This window comes from Nuphar pumila, chromosome 6 (assembly GCF_984573655.1).
Source record: "Nuphar pumila chromosome 6, dmNupPumi1.hap1.1, whole genome shotgun sequence".
NCBI classification, from domain to species: Eukaryota; Viridiplantae; Streptophyta; class Magnoliopsida; order Nymphaeales; family Nymphaeaceae; genus Nuphar; species Nuphar pumila.
In genome coordinates this window covers 11,961,250-11,988,910 of record NC_143254.1, presented here as the reverse complement: position 1 = coordinate 11,988,910, position 27,661 = coordinate 11,961,250, and the positions used below count along the sequence as shown (strand labels likewise).

Below are 27,661 nucleotides of genomic sequence, written 5' to 3'. Positions count from 1 at the left end.
GAGCCCGAACTTGTTATCGGTTGAGTTTGGCGAGCCGATCATGAGCTGACTCATTTTCTTTAAAAAATATTTTTAAGTGTTTTTTAAGCTTGATAATATATATAATATGAGATATGAATGTATAATATGTAAAAACCAGCTTACACAATCCGATCAGAGCTTGTCATGTTTGTGCTTGGCTCATTTTATCTAAATGAGCTGGATGGTAGCTCGCCGAGCCAAACCGAGCCGAGCCAAACGGTGAACTGCTAGTCAAAGTTAGTTCAAACTTACCTTACAAGAAAGAGACCCACCACCTGAAGAGGAAGACGAGAAGAAATATTGGAGATTTTTAAAAAGAAATAGAGAGCATTAATGCTATACTAAACTGTGACGTAGTTTGCTTTGTAAAGATTTATTAGTTGATTTTCATCACGTCAAGTTATACTCAATAATTTAATATTTATTTAGATTTAGTGATACATGCAGGAAGAAGAGTTGGCACCTTATAAACCATTTGTTTTATACTATGGAAATCACAAAGTAATAAACATGTGATGTCCACCTGATCTCAGCATATGAATACAACAAATAGATAAATAAATCAGATGTGTCATGAATATTATTTAAGTTCAATGATGAAAGCTGAGGGTGAATTTAGTATCATGTATTAGGTGCGAAGCGTCGGGCTCACATTCTTCAATAAGCCAGTGTGATGCGATGATTCTTTTTTACCGTCGCAAGTCTACTTATCGCTTTGTCACGAGCATAAAATGCTTCTGACGGCAAGAAAGAACTGTTAATAAAGAAAATAGGCTTAAGATTAGGCTAATGACTATAGAATAAAAAAACATAATTCTAATCCTCAACAAGATTCTTTGTGACATATATAATGAGTAAATATGCATCAAGTTTTGGGACTACTTTACCAGCTCCAACAATCCCTTGGTTTGAAATCAAGGGTATCATAATAAACTTGCTGCCACATTCCATGATGATTCGGTCTTACGTCACATCTATTCCTCGAAAAAGATCCATAAACTATGCTTTTAGAATGGGAGTGGCCCGACCTTACCCATGCCTTCATCCCAGGAGGGGTGTCAAATGGGTTGGGTTTTTCTGCTCCCGACCCGACCCTAACCCAGATATCCTGGTAAGGGCATAAAAAAATCCAATTGGAATTCTGGTAGACCCAAACCCAACCCGGGTAACATGTAGACCGGGCTTGTCCGTTTGGATTATGATTTTTGTTATGTATCCAACCTGATAAACCTGGCTGACTTGAGTAGCTAGTTTCTTATATATTTGTTAGAGAATGACCTTTAGTCCTACCGATGGATCGAAGAAACAATCATGAAAAAAGCAAAAAGAGAAAATTATAGATGTTAGGTGGTTTTTGTCAAAAACTGCCTATGTCTATGACTCCACTGAGCCTTTTATATTTTATTGATTGGGATACACAATGAAGAACATAATGCCTCTTCCAACAGGAAGAGTTTACTAATTTTATATAGAGTTTAAGTTGTTGGACATAAGGAGTCTAGGGTAAAATTACATAACTACTCTTTAAAAAAAATTTACTTCGGCGCTACCACCCTTGAACCCTTCACCTTACGAGCAAGGGGCCACCCTCCTACAACCTCTCACTAACTTACCGCGAAGTTGAATTCACGAAAATTATAAATTTATATCCAGGTAGGAAAGAGGCTCTACACTCCACCAACAATATTTTTTGTAAAAAAAAAAAATTCAATACTCTCTAAATTATGTGGCTCAGGTTCTAAATTTCATTTTCTCGACTCAACATATATAAACCAAACACATGCATGTTACCATATATATATTATTTTACTAGGTATGGTTTGAGTCTGGTTCATGTAATTTTTATAGGATCCGGGCATGATTTCTCTTATGATAGATCCTATTAGACCCAAGTCCAGAGCCGGCGCCATCTTCTCAAATCAGGTATGGGTTTGGTTCCACTTAGGTCCGAACCAAACCTGACCCGTTGACACCTGGGACTATGGTAATTAAGAACCATATTTCTAAGATGAGGTTATCTGATCTCGCGCGCTCACAAGTTTATTGGTATAAAAACGTCAAGGTCCTCTTGCCCACCAGAGTGTATACTCAGTTTCGGCCTCACAGCAAGGGACATGCACTTATGGGTTTTGAACTCGCGACGTCCCTTCAGCTCGATAAGGTCTGCAAGTCACGACTATCGGGTCTGTGAAGCCCTCTTCGACATGAAATTTATCTAATTAATTGACTATGAAATTTGTCACCAAAAATTTTAAGCATGACTTGACTTGTAGGATGCTTGTAGAAACTCTGCTTGTTTTTGTATGTTTTGCTCTTCTTTTAAATATGACTAAACACTTGATCATGGGCATTGCTTCCCTTCAACCTGTCCAGAAAAGCCAAGACTTCACGTTATTTTCCATTAATTAGAGTAGAAAGTCTCGTAAAAATTAATTAGGTAGGTCCTTAACATTAATTCCCATATATAACTTATTTTGAAGAATTCTACTTCATTAATAATATAATTCTCACCAAATCCACTTATTTGGTGGCTTAGTGAGAGTAGTTTCAATCAATGTCAGTATTGATATCGGTCCCGAATTGTTGGGCCACCGATTCATTTGTATCGGCTCGAAAATAATAAAAAAAATATTATGTATGTGTCATTCATATGCATTAAGAAATTTTATATCATCCTTAATTTCATGAGAACCAATCCCCACTTATAGCTGGAAGTTTAGTTAAAACTAGGGTGGGAACATGAAAATGGAACACACCTAACTTGATATGGTGACAAATAAGGAAAGTGGGACCCACAAGCGACACACAAACAAGAAGCCCCACACTAAGTCCACACGCAATTGAAGAAATGAAAAAGAGAAATTTTGAAAATTGATATAAATTTTTGAATGCCTATTATAAAAGAAATTTTTGAATTCTTGATTGGCTTGACTTGACTTGCTTCATAATAGCTAGGAATTCAAAAATTTATATCAATTTTCAAAATTTTCCTCTTTCCTTTCTTCAAATGCGTGGGCTCTTGTGTCGCTTGTGGGTCCCACTTTCCTTATTTGTCACCAATAAGTTAAGTTAGGTTTGTTACATTTTCATGTTCCCACCCTAGTTTTAACTAAAGTTCCAGTTTTTAAATGGGGATTGGTTCTCATGGAAGTAAGGATGATATAAATTTTCTTATAATGCATATGATTGACACATAATAATCTTTTATTATTTTTGAGTCATTCAGTTGAGTATCGATATCGGGCGATGTGTTCCAACAATTCGGGACCGATACCGATACTGACAACATTGATTGAAACTACTCTCACTAAGCCACCAAATAAGTGGATTTGGTGAGAATTATATTTCTAATGAAGTTGAAACTGGTAGTCCAGCTCATAATATATCTAATGAAGTGGATTGGGCTAGATGTACCCTAACCTGTAACCAGTTTTGATTAATGGAGTCTATCACGACCATCAGTGATAGACTCAATTAATCAAAACTGATAGTCCAGCTCCCCAATAGGGCTGAAAATGGGTCAGGTATGGGTCGAGCGTCTGCAGTTAGGCTGACATTAGACTGGTTACAGGTTAGGGTACATCTAGTCCAATCCATACCCGAATTCACATTCAACTTTAGTCATGCATGTCGGCTGCATTTAGTTTATTAACTATCTTTTTGAAAGAATATATTATGAACTTGTTAAAATCATGAGATGCCTGCAAGTCAAAATTAGGGTTGAGAAACAAGCTGAGCCGCTTGGAACTCAGCTCATGTTCGGCTTGCTAATCGCTCTTTAAACTCGAAAAATAAGTTTTTAGTTTTTTTTTTATAATCTAAGAGAAAAAAACCCTATCACGGACCGCACCTTGGCTGGCTTCCTGTTGGTACATCCTGCTTCAACCTTGCGGCAGGGGATGCCACATGTGGGTTTTGAACTTGTGATATGCTGTCAACTTGGTGACATTCACAAGTCACCCTACCAGATGAGTTGAACCCTTGTGGGCGAACTCGATCTCGAAAAATAAGCTTAGCAATCTGAGCATGAACAATACAAACTTAGTTTTGACTTGACTCTTATGAGCTTGTTAAGTAGTAAGAAATATATTTTGCATCGTATAGTACATGCAGAACATATGATTGAACTATTTGGTTTGCAAAATAAAAGTTTAACAGTAACATTTAGTTTTAGCTTTGAAAATAATGCATTATGTAATGCTTCCAGCTCTAAAACAATGTACTTTTTATGTAAACAAGCCAACTTGAACTCGACTTGGCTTGCTATAAGAATGACCCAAGCTTGAACACTTCAATCTTGGTTTGTTTGGACAGTTTACTAGCCCTACTCAAAAGTGTTAGTTGGATATGGCTATCTATGGCTTTTGGATTTTAGATTTAGTTGGTTTTGACCCTATTCATATCTATAACCAGTCATTTTTTTGGGTCACTAGGCATCCACACCCAACAAAGGTGTTTGTTCATGGAGGGAGGTGTGAATCCTTTTGATAGGAAAGTTACTTTTTTTCTACTTTTTTATATTAGTCCGAGTCCACAAGATTCTTCTTGTGAATGTCACTAAGTTGATGGGACGTCACAAGTTCAAAACCAAAAGGAAGCATCCAAGGTTGGTTGAAGCTGATGTACCCTAATGAGTTGGGAGACTTCAAGGGTTTTTACCAATTGGTGGACAGCCAAAGTGTGATCCCCAATTAATGAAGGGTTTTCACTTGACATATTGACTCAACTGAAAAAAACAAACTTGTAGGCCCCACCCCATATTTCTGATATATGCGATCTTCCTCATCTTTGTTTTGTTTGCTTTTTTTAATCCAAAAATTAATCTCTGCAACTGCCACAACGAAACGGCAGTCCTACAAAAACGTCATATTAACAGGGGAGCTCTAACATCCTTACCGTTCATTACGGTGATCAACGGCCATCGTTAAGGCAGCTAATAGTGACGTCATCAGAAACGTTTTCTTGGAAGGGTAAGATTGGATCAATGGACGGTGGGGATGGTAGAGCCCTCCGTGCTTTGGCAGGCCTCATGTGGATCTGCTCTCCATCAGTGTGGGACAGCGTGAATTTATTCATGATAGACGGCGCCGTGTTATCCTCTCTCTCTTTCGGCTCTCTCTCGGTGAAATCGTGTCGGCGCCGCGTCTGCTGACGAACCGGAACCATGATTCGAAGTAATCCTATTTCTAATCGCGGGGAGGTAGATGATGAGTTTATGAAGCGCAGCAGTGTGCTGGAAACAGCCAGACTCCCTTTCCCCCACCACTCACTCACCGTTTTCCGGCCATTCCACGGTTTAGCGTCTGTGTGGACCTCGAACGCGATTCCACGGACCCGGCCGAAACGGCCTGGCCGGAAAATGCCGGCTTCTCGGTCGTGTGGAGCGGTTTCCGGCCAACTCCACTGTTAGCCACGCTGGATTCCAGTGCGCCGTCTGCGAAATCGACCGGTTGTGGGATTCCGATTTTGCCGGAAATGGCCGATCCCCTGTCTCAATCGCCGTCTTCCGGCCGTATCCGCGGCTAACCGCGAGGGACTGCGGTTTGTCAGCATTTGAATCGTCGCGTCCACGTGGTACCTCTCGGGAGAAAGCTTCGTGTCAGACTCCCGAAACGTTCTTCGTGAGCTATAAATGTGAAGCCCTTTCGTTTTCTCGGGGAATTGGAATCCCGAGCAGCTTTTCGATCTCTTTGATTTCGACGTTAGTCCCTGCTCCGTCTGCTCTGCGGAAAAGGTAATTCTTTTCTCTTTTGCAAAATTACGTTTACGGCTTCAAAATCGAATCAGATTCTGGACGATTCTCACAAAAAACTCAGTAAATTTTGAGGTTTTCTGATCGGTGAGATGTGAGATCGAGTTTATTTGTTTATGTGAAGAGTGGTGATTTTTGTTAAATAAATCTTCTACCTTTTCTCTCCCCGTTTGCGAACGAGAAGTGTTTGACTTGTATCTAAGATCGCCAGAATATCCAAAGAAAAATTTGAATTTTACAAAATAATGGAAATTTTCTCTTTTTTTCTGTCTTACTTCCTTTTTCCCTCTTTCAATTCTGCTTTTCAAGTTATTTACATATTTTTTTATCATTATAAACAAAAGTTTATATTTGAATAATTTCATTTTAGTAACTAAAGAGAAGTGCGTAGTACTTTTAGATCTGTATTTGTTTTTTGTCCTACCGAAGGTTGAGAATTCCTTTAGAGGAGGTCTTCAGAGAGCGTGGAGAAACAAGTTCAATTTTGAGGAATTTTATTGTTGATTGTCTTCAGAGAGCGTGGAGAAACAAGTTCAATTTTGAGGAATTTTATTGTTGATTTTTTTTGCTTTGATTTCTACTGTTTCATTGAGAAATTATAGGTAGAAAAATTATTTGTTTGTTTCTTTAATATGTTAAAAAAAAACATATTTCCATCCTTGGGAGATTCATTTGGGAACATGATATAAGCAGAAACATGGAGAGAACTATTTTAAGTTTCTTTCAAGATTTGAAGATATATATATATATATGTGTGTGTGTGTGTGTGTGTGTGTGTGTGTGTGTGTGTGTGTGTGTGTGGAGACATTTCCTGCAAATTCTACCTCTTATATTGATTATATTAATTAAGAAGTTCCAGACGAGGAATAATTTCTTTCTAATTATGGAAATTATTAGTTAGGATGAATTTTTACTAAACAATATGGAGAGAAGAAACTTGAAGTTAAGTCAACTATTTTCTCGTTGTCTTTTTTTAGACTCTTTTCTTTGAGGTGCTTGTTTAGCATGTATTACATCATAAAAATTCCATTTTTTTCGTGGTGCAAAAGGGGCAATTCAATGGGAGGACAAATTTGTTCCCATGCGGCATGAACTAATCAGTAGTCACTCTATCCCTAAAAGTTAATTATGTATTTCAAAAAATTAACATTACTTGTAACAGTGTTTTGATCATTTCAAGCAGTTGAATGGCTGCAAATGTTAATATAATCAGTTTAGAGTTAGATAAGTCATATATATATATACATATTTATTTATTGATTCATTGATTTATAGAGAGAGAGTTGCAATTTTTGTTCCAAGTGGTGAAATTACTTATTATTACAATTATATGGTCCTTCTATATTTTTCTTTGATGGCATAGCAGGCATCTATTTTATCACTTTGTAGATATTTTCAACATAACATACTTTTTTGAGTCTTCAGAATGATGGTATCTGGAACACATGATGCATATATCTTGCTTGTGCGGGTACGGGTGCGACACGGGTGCAGAGCAATTTCAAAAATTTTGGACACGGGGACACGGCTATATATATATATATATAAAAGTAATTCTATTGAAGTAACAACACAAACTTACCAAAATATAACACATAAAGAAGCTTGTGAATATGATAACAACAAAACTTATCATAAATGGACAAAAATAGACTTGGTCAAAGTTGACCGAGTCCAAAATTAATTTTAAGAAATGGATAAAAATAGACTCGGTCAAAGTTGACCGAGTCCAAAATGTAGACGGACTCGGCCCCGGTGTGTTGACCGTGTCCGCCCCATGTCCGAAGCCGCACTCGTGTCCGCACCCGTGTCGGGGTGTGTCGACCTTTTAGCCGAGTCTGTGTGACTTAGTTTGTGTGTAATTTTTATTTATGGGGGCCATGGGCCCAAATTTTTAGCAAAGAAAATAAGGTTTGTAGTTATTGCATTTCATCATTTTGTTAGTTGTTTTGGGGAAACTTGCTCTAACCTAAGTTTTTCACTATTCTGTTCCTCTTTCAGTGTTGAATTAACTTATAAGAGGCATGTGAGATGGATATAACTCAAATTTCGATGGTGTATCACTTTGGCCTAGTACTGGCTGTGCTTTGGATCTCTTCTTCATTCAGTTTCTGCCACCCGGTTGTTTACTTCATTTGTTTTATCTATCTCTTTCAGGTAAACCTTTGGCTTGGGTTTTTTATTGACAAAACACGGAAACAGAATTTTTTCCTATACCTTGCTGCTAGCGTTTCTTTCAGTATTATTTACACAAAGGGATTTTATTTGCTTATGTTAGTGTTAACCGATGTGTGGGAATATTACATCCGTACGTTGGAAACATTTTGGCAGATGGAAACTTGGCTACAAAGAGCTGGGGCGAAAAGTTCTCGTAACACTGCTTTCATAAAATAATATGCATTAGCCAAAAGAATGTATTATGAGAAACCAATTCCTGTATGGATTCATGCTTTGGAACATGCCCAAGATTTGAGTAGATGAATCAATAAGTTAAATAATCAAAATCCCCTTATGGTGGTTGAGTGCTGAAATGGTTTGAGACTGTATTCTACAGAACCAGAAAATACGAGCCACTGTTCTCCAATTATCAAACACAAATGCCTGGTGTCTGCAAAAGCACAATGACAAAAATAAATAAAGCAAATAAAAAAGAATTTCATGTGTATTAAATGTATAATTAAAAAACAATTAGAAAAGGGTTGTATAGGCCTCAAATCCCCTGCATGAATGATTGAATGTAGAGGTCTATAGTGTGTTTTAATAAGAAAATTTTGATGCCATGTTTTATAATTTAGCAGCTTTATCCACTTCGTGCTAATTAGTCTGAGCTTAATTTGTCTTTTTCTTTTCCTCCTAAATAGGTTAATGAACGTTACATTTTGAAGCTAAGGAAGAGGTTACACCATCAGGAAAGGAAGCAGGCAAATCAGAAAAGGGTAATGCATCACCCCATAAAATGAACCTTGGCATTCCTTTAATCCTTTGTTAGCTTTTCAATTTTGAAATTATTTCATATGATCCCCATAAACCTGTAAAGATCCATACAGGTAGAAAAAGTGGATAAAAAGGAAATAAATTTCATAACTTTGTCTTGTTGCAGCTTCTTTCTGATTCAGAAACAGTACGCTGGCTAAATCATTTATTGGAGAAAGTTTGGCCTGTATGCATGGAACGGATTGCATCGCAGAAAATACTCTTGCCCATCATACCATGGTTCTTGGAGAAGTACAAGCCGTGGACAGCAGTATGGATCCACTTCAATAATTTGCACCCTTTTCATCCTCTTAGTAATTTATTAGTTCAGTAGTAATTGTTCCACTGAAGCAATGTTGTCTACCTCTTGGAACTTTAAATTTTAATGGAAGATGATGTGTTTTATAGGTTGTAGAACATCTCTTAGATAATTGAAATGGCAACTGTGTGACTAGACTCTGATTTGGAGTATAGTCAGTTTCAAAGATTTCTGGCATTGAATTCGATATGATTTGACAGGTCAAGGTTATATGAGATTTCCATTGAATAATCATAGAATGGTTGCACAGTTTGAATAATTGCTAAGATGAATATAACCATGTGAATGCGACGTGCATTGCTCATAAGGTTATCTGCAAACTACTCTTGCTTTATTTTCTAGACAATGTGATTATTGGTGGTGGAAGTCTACTCTTTGTGCTCACCCAATAAACTGTTGTTTATGCGTACATATGGACCTATGTTACCGTGACACGACACTTAGGGTGTCAACATGGGGTACTGGTACCTGGACACATCATTTGCCGTGTCCTATATTATATTATATATTATATTTTCAATATATAGTATTTTAGATATATATTATATATTTTAGATATAGTATATATTTTAAATATATAATATATATTTTAGAAAAATAGTATATATTTTTCAGTATATTTAACCATGTCCCTGTACCCACATTTTTTGGAATTGCTGTGTCGTACCCTCCGTACCCATACCCACACCCATACCCAGGTGACAGATATGGATGTTGTACCCTCCGTACCCATACCCAAGTGACAGATATGGATGTGTGCACGCGCACACACACACACACACACATACACACATACATACATACATGTACACATATTTTGAGAGAGAGAGTGCTTGCACGGACACCCAAGGCATAAGGTCCATGTCATCAAGTCCTCTCTCATCTTCCACAGCTTGTCATCCACATTCTGGTGAGGGTTCCAAACTCAGGACTCTTGTATTGACTTTGCCTCATTGTTGAGGAGTTGTTTATCAGTTGTCTGCCCTGTAAGAAAGTGAAAAATACACTACAACAAATGTCTCTCAACAAGTTCTCACAAATACACCATAAGAACCACAAAGGTTCACAAAGAGAACTCAAGAATACACACTACCCAAAACGGGTATAAAAAAATGAAAAATAAACAATTTTATTGATTTGGGATAAAAACCCAAAACAAGAGTAATTCTTTACAAGGTGAATAGCCCCATATTTATAGAGGTAGAGAGAAGCCTTAAGAGAGTTGTTGGACTCTCCAACGGCTCTAATTTGGAGCCGTTGGGGAGTCCAACAGCTCTCTTTGGATTTACCCTTTTTGACTTGGTCAAAAAGGTACCTTTTTGACTAGTCAAAAAGGTAAAGCCAAATCAGTCCAATGATGGACTGGTTTGGTTAATTCTAGTTGTATTTTAACTAGAATTAATTAAACAAAAAATCCTAACTAGAAAGGAGATAAAACATTATATGTCTATGAGATTACATATGAGATATTATATGAGATTACATATTTTAACACTCCCCCTCAAACTTACGATTGGATAACCGAAAGTTTGCCTAAGAGAAAGTGAAACCTAGGAGCAACGAGAGGCTTGGTGAAGAAATCGGCTAGCTGATATTCTGAAGTAACATAGAGAAGATTGATGGTGCCACGCAAAAATTCCTCTCGAACATAATGGCAATTCATTTCTATATGCTTGGTGCGTTCATGAAATGTCTGATTGCTTGCAATATAGATAGAGCTCTTGTTGTCACAACACAGATTTGATGCTTTTGGACTTTCAAAAGTAGACGTCGAAGCCAGACTAATTTCATAGTAGTTGTGGCTATTGCCCTATATTCAGCTTCAGTTGATGAGAGAGAGACCTTTTGTTGCTTCTTACATCGCCATGACACCAAAGATTCTCCCAAGAAATAAAAACATGTAGTTGAGTGGCGGTCATTTGGATTACCACCCCAATCTGCATCAGTATAAGCAAGCAATTCTAAGTTAGAGGAAGCGGATAAAAATAATCCTCGAGAAATAGAATTTTTGATATATCTAATAATACGCAAAACTGCTCCCATATGAACAAAAGTTAGAGCATGTTGAAATTGACTGGCTGTATGGACCGCATGTGTAATGTCAGGTCTTGTGATAGATAGATACGATAGAGCCCCAACAAGTTGCCTATACGGAGTCGGATTTTCGAGTAGCTCTCCATCATCAATCTTCATTTTGACATTCACAATCTCAGGAGTATCAACATGTCTTTCATCTGAAATATCTGACCTGACAACAATATCCAATGCAAACTTAGATTGAGTTAGCAAGTAACCTCTAGGTGAGAAGGCAACTTCTATACCAAGAAAATATTTCAAAAAACCCAAATCACTCATTTCAAAATGTGTTTTGAAATTTTTTTTAATATCATAAACTCCTTGTTTATCACTTCCAGTGATGATCATGTCGTCAACATAGAGTAGAAGGATGATAATACCTGCATCAAAATTTTTAACAAACAAAGTTGTGTTAGTAAGACAAAATCGAAAACCAAAATCAAGCATAACCTTACTAAACTTTGTTAAATTGTAATTTATAAGACAATGTATTTTCTATATATATTTTATATATATAAAAGAAGATACATATACATATATATATTTCATATATGTATATGTATTCATCTACTTATATATAAAATATATATTTCTTTATTGTATTGGTTGTAGGGGTATTTTAGTCATTTCTACATTTTACGCATATTCATGTTTTTTAATATGATTGTAATTCCTCCTTTTTATTTTTTTATTTTTGTAGTTTTTTTCATTTCTTATTTTTGTTTTTTTTATATAATGTTTTTGTACACAGTCAGTGGCTGACTGTGTACAGTGTACAACAGTCACCCATTGACTGTACACACAGTGTTAAAAATATAGACGTTGGGCTGATTCCCAACGTCTCTAATAAGAGCTGTTGGGAATAGCCCAACGTCTCTTAAGTTTGCTTATAAATAAGGCTACGTGAGCCCATTGTATGAATTATTAGAGTAAGGAGTTGTCTCCTTAAGCTTGTAAACACTGTGCATTTATTGCACTTTCTTTGGTGTAAAACTTATAAACACTGTGCATTTATTGCACTTCTTTTATGGTGTAAAGCTTATAAACACTGTGTATTTATTTTGTGTATTGAGTATTTGAAGTATCAAGTTATTTGAAAACTTGATTGTTTGCAAGGATTCTTCACATGGTATCAGAGCCTCGTTGAAGAAGAAGAATTGCGATTCTCCTCCATTTGAATACCTCGAAAAGCATGCCTTCAAGCTTTTTGAGATCGAAGTGGATCATCTTCTTCGGGCAATATTTTAGAAGCCTCTTTTATCAAGAAAGACGCGAAAAATACTTGAGGTACGTATTATTTCTTGTCTTCTTTCCTCTCTAATGGGCGAAAAAGACTCTCATTTCTCTCTTGGGTTTAAGCTTAATGGCTCAAACTATCATGTTTGGGCCGGTAATATGGAAGCCCATATTAAAGGAAAGGGGCTTTGGGGTTACATTCATAGATCAATACCGGAACCGGAACCGGAACCCAAAATCACCATCATTGAAGAAGGGGATATTAAGATCCTTGAAGGGGATGAAAGACAAAAGGCTCTTGAGGAATATTCTAAAAAGCATGATGATTGGGAAATGAAGAACTTCAAGATCTTATCTTGGATTTTTTCATCCGTTGAGATCAAGATAAACGCCAATATCATCAAATTTAAAAAAGCTTCCGAAGCTTGGTTGTATCTTGAGAAAATGTACACTTCAAGAGACTTATCTCACAAGTACTTTCTCCAAAAGAGGGCTTTGACCCTCCAACAAAATTAAATGACCATTCGGGAGTACTTTGCCGAATTATCCTCTATTTGGGACGAGCTTGCCATCCTTGAACCAAAATGGAGTGGAGAAGCAATCGAATTAAGGCACAAACAACTTGAGGAAGACCGGTTCTTCAATTTTCTAAATGGACTTAGACCTGAATTTGAACAAGTTCGGTCATCTCTTCTCTCCGCTTTCACATCTCCCTCACTTGAAGATGTAATCACCAAGCTAAGTGGTGAAGAAACCCGTATGGGGATTAGCAAGAATAATCCTAGCATTCTTGTTACCTCTTCTACTCAAGAAGATAGTGAAATGGTTAATACCGTGTCAAGACCGGGGAATAACGTGAAGACCTATAGACCTTCTCATTTCAAGAACCAAGGTCAAGGAGGAAATGATCGGTATGGCAAAAAAGACTATAGCAAATTGAATTGTCACTTTTGTAAAGAACCAGGACATATCAAACCTATGTGTCCTAAATGGAAGAAATTAATTGCAACGGCTATGGCATCCCAAGCAGAAGAACGACCTTCATCATCAAGTGAGTCTCTTTCCCTTCAACAAATCGTAGAAGCATTGCAACCTCTTCTTAAGGGAGGCATTTCCGGAGCCGCCATGTCATCTTCTTCCCCCGGTAAGACATCTTGGCTTTTAGATTCCGGGGCATCCTTTCACATGACCCCTAGTACTTGCTCTCTTTCAAATTTTTCTAAAAATTCTTTTCCATCCTTTGTCTCAACCGCGGATGGAACACCTCTTGAGATTAAAGGAATAGGCAATTTTGAAAGACAATACTTCTTTATTCCAAAAATTCGTCTTATCCCAAAACTTAATTTAAATCTTTTTTCCGTCTCCCAACTCTCGGACCATGGTTGCGATATAAAATTCTCTTCTAATAAATGTTGGATACAGGATCGCCAGTCCGGGAGATTAATTGGGGAAGGCTCTAGAAGAGGAGACCTCTACTACGTTGATTTTCTTCAAGTTCCCAAGAGTCAATTTTGTAATGTTGTTCAAAACAAAGATATTCATGTATGCATAAAAGATTGGGTCATCCCAATATTGTTAAAATCTCCTATCTGCCTTTTATTAAACATCTTTGTAAAAGCGATTTTCTATGTAATGAATGTATTCTTGGAAAAATGAAATGTTCGCCTTTTCCTTAAAGATCCATGTTTACGACAAAACCATTTGAAATTGTCCATTTCGATGTATGGGGTTCGGCTCCTGTGATGTCAAAGGGAGGATTTTCATACTATGTGATTTTTGTGGATGACTACACTAGGTTTTGTTGGATTTATTTTCTTAAACATAAACATGAAGTTTTTTCAACTTTTAAAAGTTTTCATATGATGATTTTAAATCAATTCAATGGATGCCTAAAAATCCTTAGGTCTGACTCTGGAGGAGAATACCTCTCAAATGAATTCAAAAGTTATCTTGAAAATTTTGGTATTCTTCACCAAAAATCTTGTCCGAAAACCCCCCAACAAAATGGGCTAGCCGAACGAAAGCATAGGCACATCATTGAAACAACTAGGACTTTACTCATTTCATAAAACATTCCAAAGAATCTCTGGGCTGAGGCAGCCCTTACCTCTGTCTATCTCATAAACAGACTTCCATCGAAAAATTTAAGCAAAATTTCTCCCTTTGAAAAATTATACGAAAAGAAACCTGATTATAGCAGGTTAAGGGTCTTTGGGTGTAAATGTTTTGTTCTTACTGATAAGAATGACAAACTTTCTCCTAAGGCCATTCCTTGTGCCTTTCTTGGCTATTCTGAAACCCAAAAGGGTTTTCGTTGTTATGATGTCAAAAGTGATAAACTGTATGTTTCCAGAAATGTGAGTTTTTTAGAAAATCTTAGTGGATTCGAACGTTGTGAATCTCATAATGAAAACGTGGATTATTCTTTTCTATTTGATTTACTGAATAAAGACGATGATACTAGTGATGATGAGTCAGATCAAAGTAACTCAAATGAATTTGAAACTAAGGAAAACATCCCCTTGCTCCCTTCATCACATCAACATATTGATGAAGGATTACCTAGAGACCCTATCACCTATACTCATAGAGATCGAAACAACTTTAGAAGTGCTCTTGAAAGATATAATGATGCTAGTCCAAGTACTCCTCAGAGCGAAGTGATCCCTCGTAGAACCGAAAGAAGTAGAAAGACTCCTTCTAGGTTCATTTCATATGACTCTTTTTCACCTAAATATAGGGTTTGCCTTAGTGCCATTCACTTTTATATAGAACCTAGAAATTTTGAAGAAGCACGAAAGTGCCCTGAATGGATTAGTGCAATGGATAATGAACTTGAGGCTCTGAGAAAAGCCAAAACTTGGGAGTTTCAAAATCTTCCTAAATGTAAGAAAACAATAGGGTGCAAATGGGTTTTCAAAGTAAAGACTAAAAGTGATGGATCCCTTTAAAGATATAAAGCTCGTTTGGTTGCAAAAGGATATAGTCAAGAGTATGGTATTGACTACAAAGAAACTTTTGCTCCTGTAGCTCGTATGGTCACTGTCCGATGTCTTATAACCGTTGCTTCTATCAACAAGTGGAACATCTATCAAATGGATGTTAAAAATGTTTTTTTAAATGGCGATTTAAACGAAGAAGTTTATATGGATGCTCCACCTGGAATGGAGACTCCTAAGGGAAAAGTGCTTCGTCTTCAAAAAGCACTTTATGGTCTAAAACAAGCCCCCAAGGCTTGGTATGATAGGTTTAACTCTGTAATGATTGAAAATGGATTTTCCTCTTGCTTTACTGACATTGCTCTATTTGTTAGAAAATCCAATGCAGGGATTGTGATTTTATTATTATATGTTGATGACATGCTCATCACCGGGAGTGATTCTAATGGGGTTAAGAGTATAAAATCTATCTTGAAAGATAAATTTGAAATGTCTGATTTGGGTTTTCTAACTTATTTTTTGGGGATTGAAGTAGCATACTCCCTCAGAGGATATTTCTTATCTCAAACTAAGCTTGCTTCTGAGATCATTGACAGGTCAGGTATTACAGATGAGAAGCTTTGTGAAACTCCTGCAGTAGTAGGGGCAAAAATGAAAATTGATGATGGGGTTCTCCTTTCGGATCCTACACCCTACAGACAGCTTGTAGGATCATTGATGTATCTGAGTATTACCAAACCAGATATATCCCATGCAGTCCATACTGCAAGTCAGTTTCAGCATGCGCCTACATCAGTTCACATGAGTGCCATCTTGCAAGTCGTAAGATACATAAAAGGCACACTAAATAAGGGAGTATTCTTATCCTCTTCTTCTGAATTAAAATTAATTGCTTATACTGACTCTGACTGGGGAGGTGACCCAAATAACTGTCACTCCACCACTAGTTTTTGTGTGTTTTTAGGAGACTCGTTGATTTCATGGAGATGTAAGAAGCAGCAAAAAGTGTCTCTATCCTCAACAAAAGTTGAATATCGTGCCATGGCGACTACTACCATGGAAATTGTATGGATTCATCAGCTATTAGAAGACATGGGGATCTCAATAGCAGGGCCCACCAAGCTATGCTGTGATAACAAGAGTGCAATATACATTGCCAAAAATCATACTTTTCATGAGCGGACTAAACACATTGAGATGGACTGTCACTATGTTCGGGAAGCGTATCTGAAAGGAGTTATAGATCTTCCATATGTAACTTTAGAATATCAGTTGGCAGATTTCTTCACCAAAGCTTTGTGTGCTCCGCGGTTCAATTTCCTCCTTGTCAAGCTTTCGGTCATCTTGCCCTAAGTTTGAGGGGGGTGTTAAATTGTAATTTATAAGACAATGTATTTTCTATATATATTTTATATATATAAAAAAAGATACATATACATATATATTTTATATATGTATATGTATTCATCTACTTGTATATATAAAATATATATTTCTTTATTGTATTGGCTGTAGGGGTATTTTAGTCATTTCTACATTTTATGCATATTCATGTTTTTTAATATGATTGTAATTCCTCCTTTTTATTTTTTTATTTTTGTAGTTTTTTTCATTTCTTATTTTTGTTTTTTTTTATATAATGTTTTTGTACACAGTCAGTGGCTGACTGTGTACAGTGTACAACAGTCACCCATTGACTGTGTACACAGTGTTAAAAATATAGACGTTGGGCTGATTCCCAACGTCTCTAATAAGAGTTGTTGGGAATAGCCCAACGTCTCTTAAGTTTGCTTATAAATAAGGCTACGTGAGCCCATTGTATGAATTATTAGAGTAAGGAGTTGTCTCCTTAAGCTTGTAAACACTGTGCATTTATTGCACTTTCTTTGGTGTAAAGCTTATAAACACTGTGCATTTATTTTGTGTATTGAGTATTTGAAGTATCAAGTTATTTGAAAACTTGATTGTTTGCAAGGATTCTTCACAAACTTATCATACCAAGCTTTTGGAGCTTGCTTGAGACCATACAAAGCCTTGTTTACGCGAAGTGTTTTTCCTTTAGGTATATTCATTCCTAGTGGTGAGTCCATGTATACTTCTTCAGCTAAAGTTTCATTTAGAAAAGCATTTTTAACATCCATTTGAAAGATATGTCATCCCTTTATTGATGCAAGAGCTATTAGGATTCTAACTGTGGTCATTCTAGCTACTGGGGCAAAGGTCTCTTCATAGTCTATTCCATATTCTTGGGAATAACCTTTTGCCACCAACCGGGCCTTGAATCTTTCAAGAGTGCCATCACTTTTGGTTTTCACCTTGTACACCCAGCGACAACCAATAGATTTCTTGTTGTTTGGAGGATGGTCTTGAATGGTCCAAGTATTTGCTTTTTCTAAGGCTTCTAATTCGACTTTCATAGCCTTGACCCATTCTGGTTGATCCTTGGCTATATCATAACTAGGAGGTTCTTCATAGGAATGAATTAGGGCAATAAAGACTTGATGTTTTGGTGAAAAAGACTGATATGACACAAACTTTGCAGGAACCCTCGAGATCCTAGTGGATTTTCTAGATGAAGACGCAGATTCTTGTTCCCTTGTGCATTTATCCAGGGCACACTGTCTTTCTAAATTTCCTCGTCTAGAGTATTGAATACAATCTTAACTATTTCTAACAAGATCAAAATCAATCACATCTATCTGATCATCTAGATCAATTTCTCTTTCACTATCCTTTTGGAACTAGATCCAACAAGAAGGAATGCTCATCTATTTCGGTAGAGTTTTTGTTTTCAAAAAAAAAATCATTTTCTAGAAAGGATACATTCCTTGAAATATATAACTTGTTGTGTTTAGGGTCAAAACATATGTATCCTTTTTTATTATTTGAATATCCTAAAAAAGTACAGGGTATAGCACGGGGAGATAATTTATCATTCTTATCTGTAAAAACAAAGCACTTGCACCCAAACATCCTCAGTCTAGAATAATCAAGTTTTTGTTTATAAAGCTTTTCAGTGGGAGAATTATTGTTTATTGAGGATGAGGGCATCCTATTAATAAGATACACAACAGTCAAAATAGCTTCGGTCCAAAAAACTTTAGGAACTTGATGTGTGATAAGTAGTGTTCTAGTTGTTTCTATAATGTGCCTGTGTTTTCTCTCAGCTAACCCATTTTGTTGAGGGGTATAGGGACAAGATTTTTGGTGTGAAATTTCATGTGAGTTCAAATATTCTTTAAATTCAGTTGTTAAAAATTCTCCCCCTGAATCAGTGCAAAATATTGAAATATCATTCTTAAATTGATTTTTGACCATATTATGAAATATTTGAAAAAAAGAGTACACTTCAAATTTGTGTTTGAGAAAGTAAATCCAAATATATCGTGTAAAGACATCCTCGAAAATTACATAGTATAAAAGCCCACCTTTTGACGTAACTGGTGCAAGACCCCAAACATCAGAGTGAATTAATTCAAGTGGTCGAGTGGAGACAAAAGTTCTTTCTTGAAATGCTAGTCATTTCATTTTTCCAAGAATACATTTTTCACAAGTGAAAGTTTCAAAATTACAAAAATTTTCCATGTTTGAAATGTACTGAAGCTTGGATATACAAGGGTGACCAAATCTTTGGTGTAAAAGATTCAATCCTACTTTTTGAACATTGCAGCATAATGTTTTTGGGGTAATTCCAAAAAGTCCATGTAATATAAGCCTCCTTCTCTATGGCCTTCCCCAATCAGCTTCCCTGACTGGTGATCCTGTACTTGACAATCATGAAAAGAGAAGGAAACATTACACCCATGATCAGTTAATTGAGAAACAGATAAGAGATTTAAATTAAGTTTGGGGTTATATCTGATTTTTAGAACACAAAATCCTTTTGAGTTTTGAGAGTTATTTTCAAAATTTTCTATTCCTTTTATCTCAAGGGATGTTCCATCCGCAGTAAAAACACTCGATCCACTTGAGTCATAACAATGCTGCGACAGTAATTTTAAATTTGGTGTCATGTGAAAAGAAGCACCAAAGTCAAGAAGCCATAGGGGTTTACCTGGATCGGAAGTGCCAACAGAAGAGATCGTAGCTTCAGCTGAGGGAGAAGTTCATTTAAGAAGAGGTTGTAGAGCCTCCACCAGCTAAGACAGGGACATGCTTTCAATGGATGTTTCATTTGATTCTTTTGATTCAACAACTACCTTCTTCTCATAAGATTTTTTCAACTTTGGACAGTAAGTTCTAACATGTCCGGGTTCATGACAGTAATAACAAATAACTTTTCTCTTTTCAAAATCGCCTCTTTGCCTTTCATTGTTTATTCTCCCAATATGTGGAGGTTTGTATGTGCGAATGTGATTACCTGGTCTAGATACAGCTAAAACTATATCATCATCATTTTTGTCGACTCATTTCTTGAGTCTATTTTCTTTCATACTTAGCTCTTCAATAGTATCTTCAATAGAGGGAACATTTCCCCAATGTAGAAGAGCGGACTTGATTGATTCGAATTCCGGTATCAACCATATTCCGAACATTTTCTTGTAAGTTACATATATGAGCAATATCTTTAAGAGAATACATTCTCTTAAGATATTCCCACGCATCATTAGCATGTTCAAATTTTGCGAGACTTGAACACTTCTTTATGTCTACACTAGAAATTAGCCAAGACATGATCTTGGCGTGACCCATTCTCCATTCTTTCCATTTCTTTTCATATGTGGAGATGGCCTTAGTTTTTTCCACCTCCGAAAGAGGCAATTCTCTTCCACCAGCGTTAGTTTAGGTTCCTTATCGGTTCCATCAACTAAGCCCCATAGACCCTTTCCCCAAATAAGATGCTTCATGATTGAAGCCCATGTTACATAGTTTGAATCATTGAGTTTTATGAACTTAATGGTGACATTATCATTGTCATCCATTTTACAAGCTTGGGAATGAGAGGGAAAGAAGAAAAGCAAGTGGGAAGAGGAATATTTTTACCACAAAGATCGAAAATAAGTAGCCTTCCACGCCCTTTAAGGCTACACACGAGCACTCCTTCAAAGAGACTTCACTTTCTTAAAGAGTAGTTGCATGGCACGCTTCCCAATACACGTTCACCAACCTTGCTCTGATATCATGTGAGAAAGTGAAAAATACACTACAACAAATGTCTCTCAACAAGTTCTTACAAATACACCATAAGAACCACAAAGGTTCACAAAGAGAACTCAAGAATACACACTACCCGAAACGGGTATAAAAAAATGAAAAATAAACAATTTTATTGATTTGGGATAAAAACCCAAAACAAGAGTAATTCTTTACAAGGGGAATAGCCCCATATTTAGAGAGGTAGAGAGAAGCCTTAAGAGAGCTGTTGTATTTTAACTAGAATTAATTAAACGAAAAATCCTAACTAGAAAGGAGATAAAACATTACATGTCTATGAGATTACATATGAGGTATTATATGAGATTACATATTTTAACATGCCCTACATGTTCTACAAAGTGTTTGACAGAGCCAGCAACCAGTCCTCAGTGCCCTTGATCTTCCAAGCGGATAAGTTTCTTAATTGTATTAATTTATTTCTATGGCTTTTTGAGGGAAATGTTGTGCATGGTCGGTGGTAACAGCTCAACCTAGAGTTTTCCTGTAGCAAGATTGTGCCAAATGGTATATCACTTGGCTTTGCATGTCATACTTCTGGCACACCCATTGATAATTAGGGATGTCAACGATGTGTATACCGCCCAAACCTATGTCACATGGGTGCGGGTGCGGGTGCGGGTGCGGGTGCGACACGGGTGCGGGTGCGGGTGCGGGTGCGGGTGCGACACAGGTGCGGCGCAATTTGAGACTCGAACCTGAGAAGTGAAGTGCATGTGCGACACGGGTGCGGGTGCGGGTGCGGGTGCGGGTGCAGCATAGGGGGGCAGCGCCCTCCGGAATTTTTTTTTCTGGGGCTTATGTTTGAGACTCATGCTATATATATTTTTTTAAAAAATATATAAAAAGATCAAATTTTTTTTTTACCCTAAAAATGGACAATTTTTGGACTCAGTCAACGTTGACCGAGTCCAAAAAAGGATGGACTCATTGACCGAGTCCGACTCGGCGTTGACCGAGTCCGGGCCGTGTCCGAAACCGCACCCGTGTCGACTCGGGTGCGGCGCCTCCCTAGCCGAGTCCGTGTGACATAGGCCCAAACCCATATAGTCACATTTGATAAAAAAATATTTCAACCCCATTAAGTATACAGCTTGAACTCAGTTTTGTATGACAGAATCATATCGGATTTGGATCCACACTCGGTTTCTTCGTTAAACCCAATCGGATTCTTAAAGGTTTCAAAATGATGGCAAATATGAGACTCGAACCTGAGAAGTGAAGTGCACAAACACCCCTTGAAATGCCACACCAACCACTGGTCCACTTCCAAGCCTGTGGTAATAAATGAAAAAAATATTTTAGGAAATATGTGCAACCCAAAGTGCACATTTAGGCAGATTTGGTTCTGATTTGGTTATTACTTTCACTGTTTGACTCGAATATGGTTAAAGTTATATATTTGAGTACTAACTGGAATCCAACTCTGAGTAAAGCACATCTTATTAGTTGGATTTGGTAATATCCTTGTCCAAACAGAATCCAACCCATTCATATTCCTATTGATATTGCAACCATATCTTTCATGGAAATTGAATTTGAAAGCCAAGGGCTTAACCTCTTAGACTTGTATCTCTTTATGTATACTCTCGAGAGAGAGAGGTTATTTTTGCTTGTCATTTCTTTATCTTTCTGCAATCCAGGGTTCTGTCTTTTGAGAATCAGTGCTCTGATATGTGCAGCGGAAAGCAGTTGTGCATGAGCTATACTTGGGAAGGAACCCTCCTATGATCACAGAAATTAGGGTTCTAGGTCGATCAACAGATGATGACCATTTGGTATGATGTGGATAAGTTGATTTCATTGCCTAATCTGCAGGTTCGTTTTTGCTATCTTAATGTGGTTGCTATTTGCAAATTGTTATTACAGGTTTTGGAGTTAGGATTAAATTTTCTATCCGCAGATGATATGAGTGCAATACTAGCAGTGCAATTAAGGAAAAGATTGGGATTTGGTATGTGGGCAAAAATGCATGTGACTGGCATGCATGTTGAAGGAAAGGTCTCTCTCTCTCTCTCTTGTATTGTGTGAACATCCAGACACAAGAAGCATTCAACATTGAACGTGTGTTCTTTCTGGTCTTGTTGTTGTCGAGCTTTGTGTACATGCTTTCTTAGAATTTATACTTATTTTTTATATTCTATGGATGTTAGTCATATGTCATCTATCTGGTAATATTACCTAGTCTGTTTGAATTACTTTTATTATTATCTTCTTCGTGTCTTGAGAATTTTGCATTTGGTAAATTATGAAGGTGTCCAATTTACTAGTCCAGATTTTGACTGTCTTCTTTACTGACTAACATAAATGGGTTCATCTTTTCTCTGGCATTGGTCAAGATATCCTTCTGTGAGCTCAAAGTTATGGTTATGCATCTGATTTAATGCCCGAGCACTATTTACACGTGATTCTTGAAATGCCAATGGCTGTCCCTTCTGTTGTGTTTTCTTTGGGGCACTTTGAATGTATTGTGATACTTGTGTGGCTTTTGCAATAATTATATACTGGATACATTTCAGAATTACTTGGAAATTTTTTCTTTCTAAAATGGTGCCAGTGCAAATCTACTTAAGTTAGGAAGACAACCTAGTGTTCCAGGAGTTACAAAAGCTACAAAACAAATCTAGGATCTAACCCTAACATAAAAAAACCCACAATCCAGATAAACACCAGAAAGCAAATAACAAGTTTTGTGGACAAACCATGGAACCATGAATATACCTAAAGCGCCTGATTCCAACTACATCAAATAGTCAACATGATTTAATATCTGTTCATGTCATTTACCTTTTTTTTCAGTTCAGTGACTTCAATCTCATTGTTCTATTTTTTCTTTTTGGAACACAAAATTGTCTTCTATGTTGTTGTTGATGATGATGTTGTTGTTGTGACAATGTTTGGGTTATGAACTATTTCCCTGTGTATGTTTGGTTAAACAGTTTTCTAGTCCTTGTCGAGCTTCATTTTGGCAATTTTTTATATGCTTTGTTTTATTTTTTATTGCGAGAATAGTGAATTAATTTGCTTTATGATTCTGGTAGGTTTTGGTTGGTGTAAAGTTTTTGCAGCAATGGCCTTTTCTGCAGCGTATACGACTCTGCTTTGTGCAACCCCCATATTTTCAGATGACTGTGAAGCCTATTTTTAGCCATGGTCTTGATGTTACAGAACTTCCAGGAATTGCTGGATGGCTAGTATGCTTCTTTGATGTCTCACAGATAATTAAGCATCAATTTTTTTAGATGGATCTCATATCTTTTTTATGCAATCTGACTTTTCTTGGCAGGATAAAGTCCTGGCTGTTGCTTTTGAGGAGACATTGGTTGAGGTTGGTACTGCTACAATCCTATCATCTTATATTCCTTCGTTTTCCTGGAATAGTTTGAAGCTTGTGTATGGTTGCCATTTCCCCTGAAATGCTATTGTATTGATACAAAATATTGTCCTTCTATTGACAAATGACACTGCCCCATATTTACAAGCAGAAGATGCTTAATGAGGAAGAATTTTTGTTGTATAAATGATGTACCTGTCATAGTTGTCATCTAATGAACATCTCCCATGCAGCCCAATATGCTCGTTGTTGATGTGGAGAAACTTGTGCGATCAACAGAAAGTGCATCAGTTTCAGAAGGTAAGTAATCTTCTATTGATTTTCATTGTAATTTAATAATATTTTTGAACAGCATTATCTGTTTAATTGGAAAATAAGATTTAATGGAAGATAGTAATTTTCTTGTTTGTAGTAGAAATGGAAAAATGAACTATGGTATTATTGATGCAACTGCTTTTCCTGGAAGAAATGGCAGCTGTCAGGGAAGATATCCATCTTATAGTTAATGTATATCCGAGTACTTGTCTTGATATTTATAATTTAGGTCCTGCATATCAATTATGTTAGTTGCTTTCATGCTAATATGGGATAATATAGCAAAAGATTTGAAACATGGGTTTTAGAATTGAAAGTGTATGACCTTTCTGGACATCTATTTTCCAACAAAAGGTACTATTGGCTCTATATGGGCTGCAGGGAGGCTAAGGCTAAATTTGTGCCACACACACACACACACACACACACACACTAGCTTAATAAAAACAGTTAGAACATTCTGGAAGGGGGAAAAAAAAGAAAAAGGTTCTGTTCTTAAGTACATCTAATCCTATGTTATTTGCTCTGGACAGAGAACTGGTTCTATGTGGATGAAAAACAGATTATTGCTTATGCAAAAGTAGAAATAATGGAAGCAGCTGACATGAAGCCGTCTGATCCAAATGGTATGCTGGAATATGAGCATAGACCTACCCAAATATTTATGTCACTTACTTCCTGTAGCTTTCAATATTAAATGAGTGCATTTCATTGCAGGGTTAGCTGATCCATACGTGAAAGGCCACTTAGGTCCATACAGGTTCAGGACAAAAATTCAGAGAAAAACGTTGGCTCCAAAGTGGCAGGAAGAATACAAGATGCCAATTTGTGCATGGGAGTCTCCCAATGTCCTTGAGCTTGAAGTTCGTGATAAAGACCTCTTCTTGGATGATATTCTGGGGTACTTATGCTTCTTACTGTTTCATTCTTATAGCATATAGCGGTTTGGTTTTGAGAGAGAACAAATTTGTGCATCCATTTCCTTAATTATATGTTAGGCTTCACTATATATATTGTTTCATATCAACTCATGGTTCTGAAGTAGTGTATCCTTTCTGTGCTTATCTTCAGCAACTGTTCTGTAAATATTAATAATCTAAGGGGTGGAGAGAGGCATGACAAATGGTTGCCTCTGCAGAACATCAAGATGGGGAGATTGCATATCGCAATCACTGTAGTTGAAGTTGATCCAACCGGAAAGGTGCATAATATTAGTGCCTATTTGCTTCATACTGCAGAATTCAACCTTGGATTGTTGTTATTAACTCTGTGAAAATTTTTAGCAGGAGGGAGAAGATATTAATGATCAAGCATGGAATAAAAGCGGAAATGGGATCCGTGTGGATAAACACATGGTTCCTCAAGAATCCAGTCAATCCGAAGCTACGAAAGATTTCAACAAAGTATCAGATAAATTTGAGCCGATTAGTATAGAAGGACAAAATGATACAGGCGTCTGGGTTCATCAGCCAGGAAGGGATGTCTCCACTACTTGGGAGCCAAGAAGAGGGAAGAATAGAAACCCTGAAACTGAAATCCTTAGAGAAGATCGTGGAAATCTGGGCAACCCAACCTCCATGGATTCTGCTCGCAATGGCAATAGCAGTGAGGAAGAAAAGGTATCAAACAAAGACCATAAGTCGATTGATGCAATCAAGAAGAATATTCAAAAAGTGGGTTCATTTTTCTCTAGGGGGCGCAAAGGTGATGGTTTGAAGAATGCCAGAGAAATTCCACCAACACCACGTGCCAATCTTAAAGCGCTAGGTGAGAAGGGAAGATGTGTCACACTTGTGCTGGATGACACCCCTGAGGAGCTCAAAGAACAGTTAGCAGGGAATAAAACAGACAAAAAGGGCTCAAACCCGCAGAAAAATGAGGCTGCTAGCCCGGGGAAGGGTAATATGAAGAAGGTGGCTAAAAGTATTCTAAAGCACACTGGCAAGTCCGCACATGAACTGAAACACAAATTGAGTAGGAAGGGATTTTCAAAATCAAATTCTAGCACAAATCAGCAGGATGGTTCTGACAAATCCGATGTTTCCGATGAATCTAATGCAAGCCAGGAAGAATATTCTCCCAAAGTAGAGGACCATCATGTAGATTCTGCTTCTCCTCTTGCACAAGAAAGCAGGTCTTTTAACAGCAGAGGTCATGACAGTTCACAGGCTCAAACTCCCCGGCTGCCTGAGCGTTATGTCGATTCTCCTGTCTCAGTGGGATCTTGCGAGGAGTCCAACAGTTTGGAAAATGATGCATCAGTTACCAGAAATTCATGTGAGCAAGGGAATGCAGCAGTTAAGGGAGACTCAGGTAAGCAATTTTTTTGTAAAAGATGTTGAGGTTGGTAGTTGAAGGACTTGTTAAGATGTAAACTTGTGGGAGGGTGTGAATACTTGCTGTGCTCCCCTGCTAGTGTTCTTGTAGGAGGCTGTGAATACTTGCTGTGCTCCTCTGCAAGTGTTTTTGCTGTTTGTTTGACACGGTTTTGTTCATACATGTTTCTATTAAAGGTAAAGCCACATTGAGTTTCATAAGTCATAAAGTTTACTCTTGGGGTGCAATGTATGAATTGAGCAAGTTTTTCTGTATAAATATCTTGCAGAATTTGCATGGTTAATTGTCTTAGTTCATTATTATTCAATTCATTTTTTCTGTTTGGATCTGATGGCTCTAGTTATCATTGGATCTCCTTATGATCTAGTGTCTTACAGTAACATTTGGGCGTCAACCTGAATACGTTTCCTCCCAAAGGTTGTGTTTAGATGTTATACAGTTTTATTTTGTGCATGTGGGCATGTGTCATAAGTGTTGAGAGAGAGAGAGAGAGAGAGAGAGAGAGAGAGAGATTTGGTTAGGCTCTGTTTGGGAGCGCCTCACATTGAGATAGAAACACCATTTCCATGTGTTGCCAAAATATGGTTTTGCCAAATGCGTCGGTGAGGATGGAGTTGCCAGAAACATTCTTGTGAATGGCATTGAAATGTGGTGTCGGGGCTGCCAAATCCATCCCCAATCAGTGCTTTGGAAACACCAGTGCTCCCAACCAGCAGGCATGAGAGCACCGGCTGGGGGGGGGGGGGCGCTGTTGGGGGAGGAGGGAACTGCAACACACCTCCGATTCAAGGATCTCAAAGAGAGCCTTAAATATGCAAAGACTAGAATGTTGGCGCTAAGTTACCTGTAATCCTGTGTAACTTACAAGACACTTTCTAGCAAGGGCCTTAAGGCACTGTTTGGGAGCTGGTACTCAGAGGTCTCAGGAAAGAAACTGGTGAATCCCCAGCATCAAAATGTGTGATAGAGAGAAGCTACCATATCTGCTATTACTACCTATTTATTTCACAAGCCTTCCAAGAAACCGTACTCTCTCTCTCTCTCTCTCTCTCTCTCTCTCTCTCTCTCTCTCTCTCTCTCTCTCTCTCTCTCTCTCTCTCTCTCTCTCTCTCTCTCTCAAAAACAGAAACTCTGACGGCTGTCCCCCAACTCCCTTGCTTTTTTGGAGATACCTTATAATTAGGGGTGTCAGGTCAGATCTGGTT

At 37.4% G+C, this 27,661-nt stretch overlaps 1 protein-coding gene across 4 annotated transcripts; it reads left to right on the top strand.

The window, feature by feature from the left end:
- The first annotated feature begins 5,215 nt into the window (after positions 1-5,215).
- LOC149833970 (C2 domain-containing protein At1g53590-like) lies at positions 5,216-26,739 on the top strand. 4 transcript variants are annotated; one of them, XM_090011140.1, is made up of 14 exons: positions 5,238-5,755; positions 7,775-7,930; positions 8,635-8,709; positions 8,874-9,017; positions 22,153-22,248; positions 22,340-22,471; positions 23,512-23,664; positions 23,757-23,798; positions 24,038-24,104; positions 24,653-24,745; positions 24,837-25,020; positions 25,191-25,320; positions 25,403-25,738; positions 25,813-26,042. In XM_090011140.1, the coding sequence occupies exons 2-14, from the start codon at positions 7,805-7,807 to the stop codon at positions 25,825-25,827; spliced, it is 1,593 nt and encodes a 530-aa protein (XP_089867266.1). In that variant the 5' UTR covers positions 5,238-5,755; positions 7,775-7,804; the 3' UTR covers positions 25,828-26,042. The 4 variants fall into 4 exon arrangements, with proteins under 4 accessions (XP_089867264.1, XP_089867266.1, XP_089867263.1 ...); XM_090011138.1 differs by having other exon boundaries at positions 5,216-5,755; positions 25,406-26,739; XM_090011137.1 differs by having other exon boundaries at positions 25,403-26,739.
- Positions 26,740-27,661: the final 922 nt, after the last annotated feature.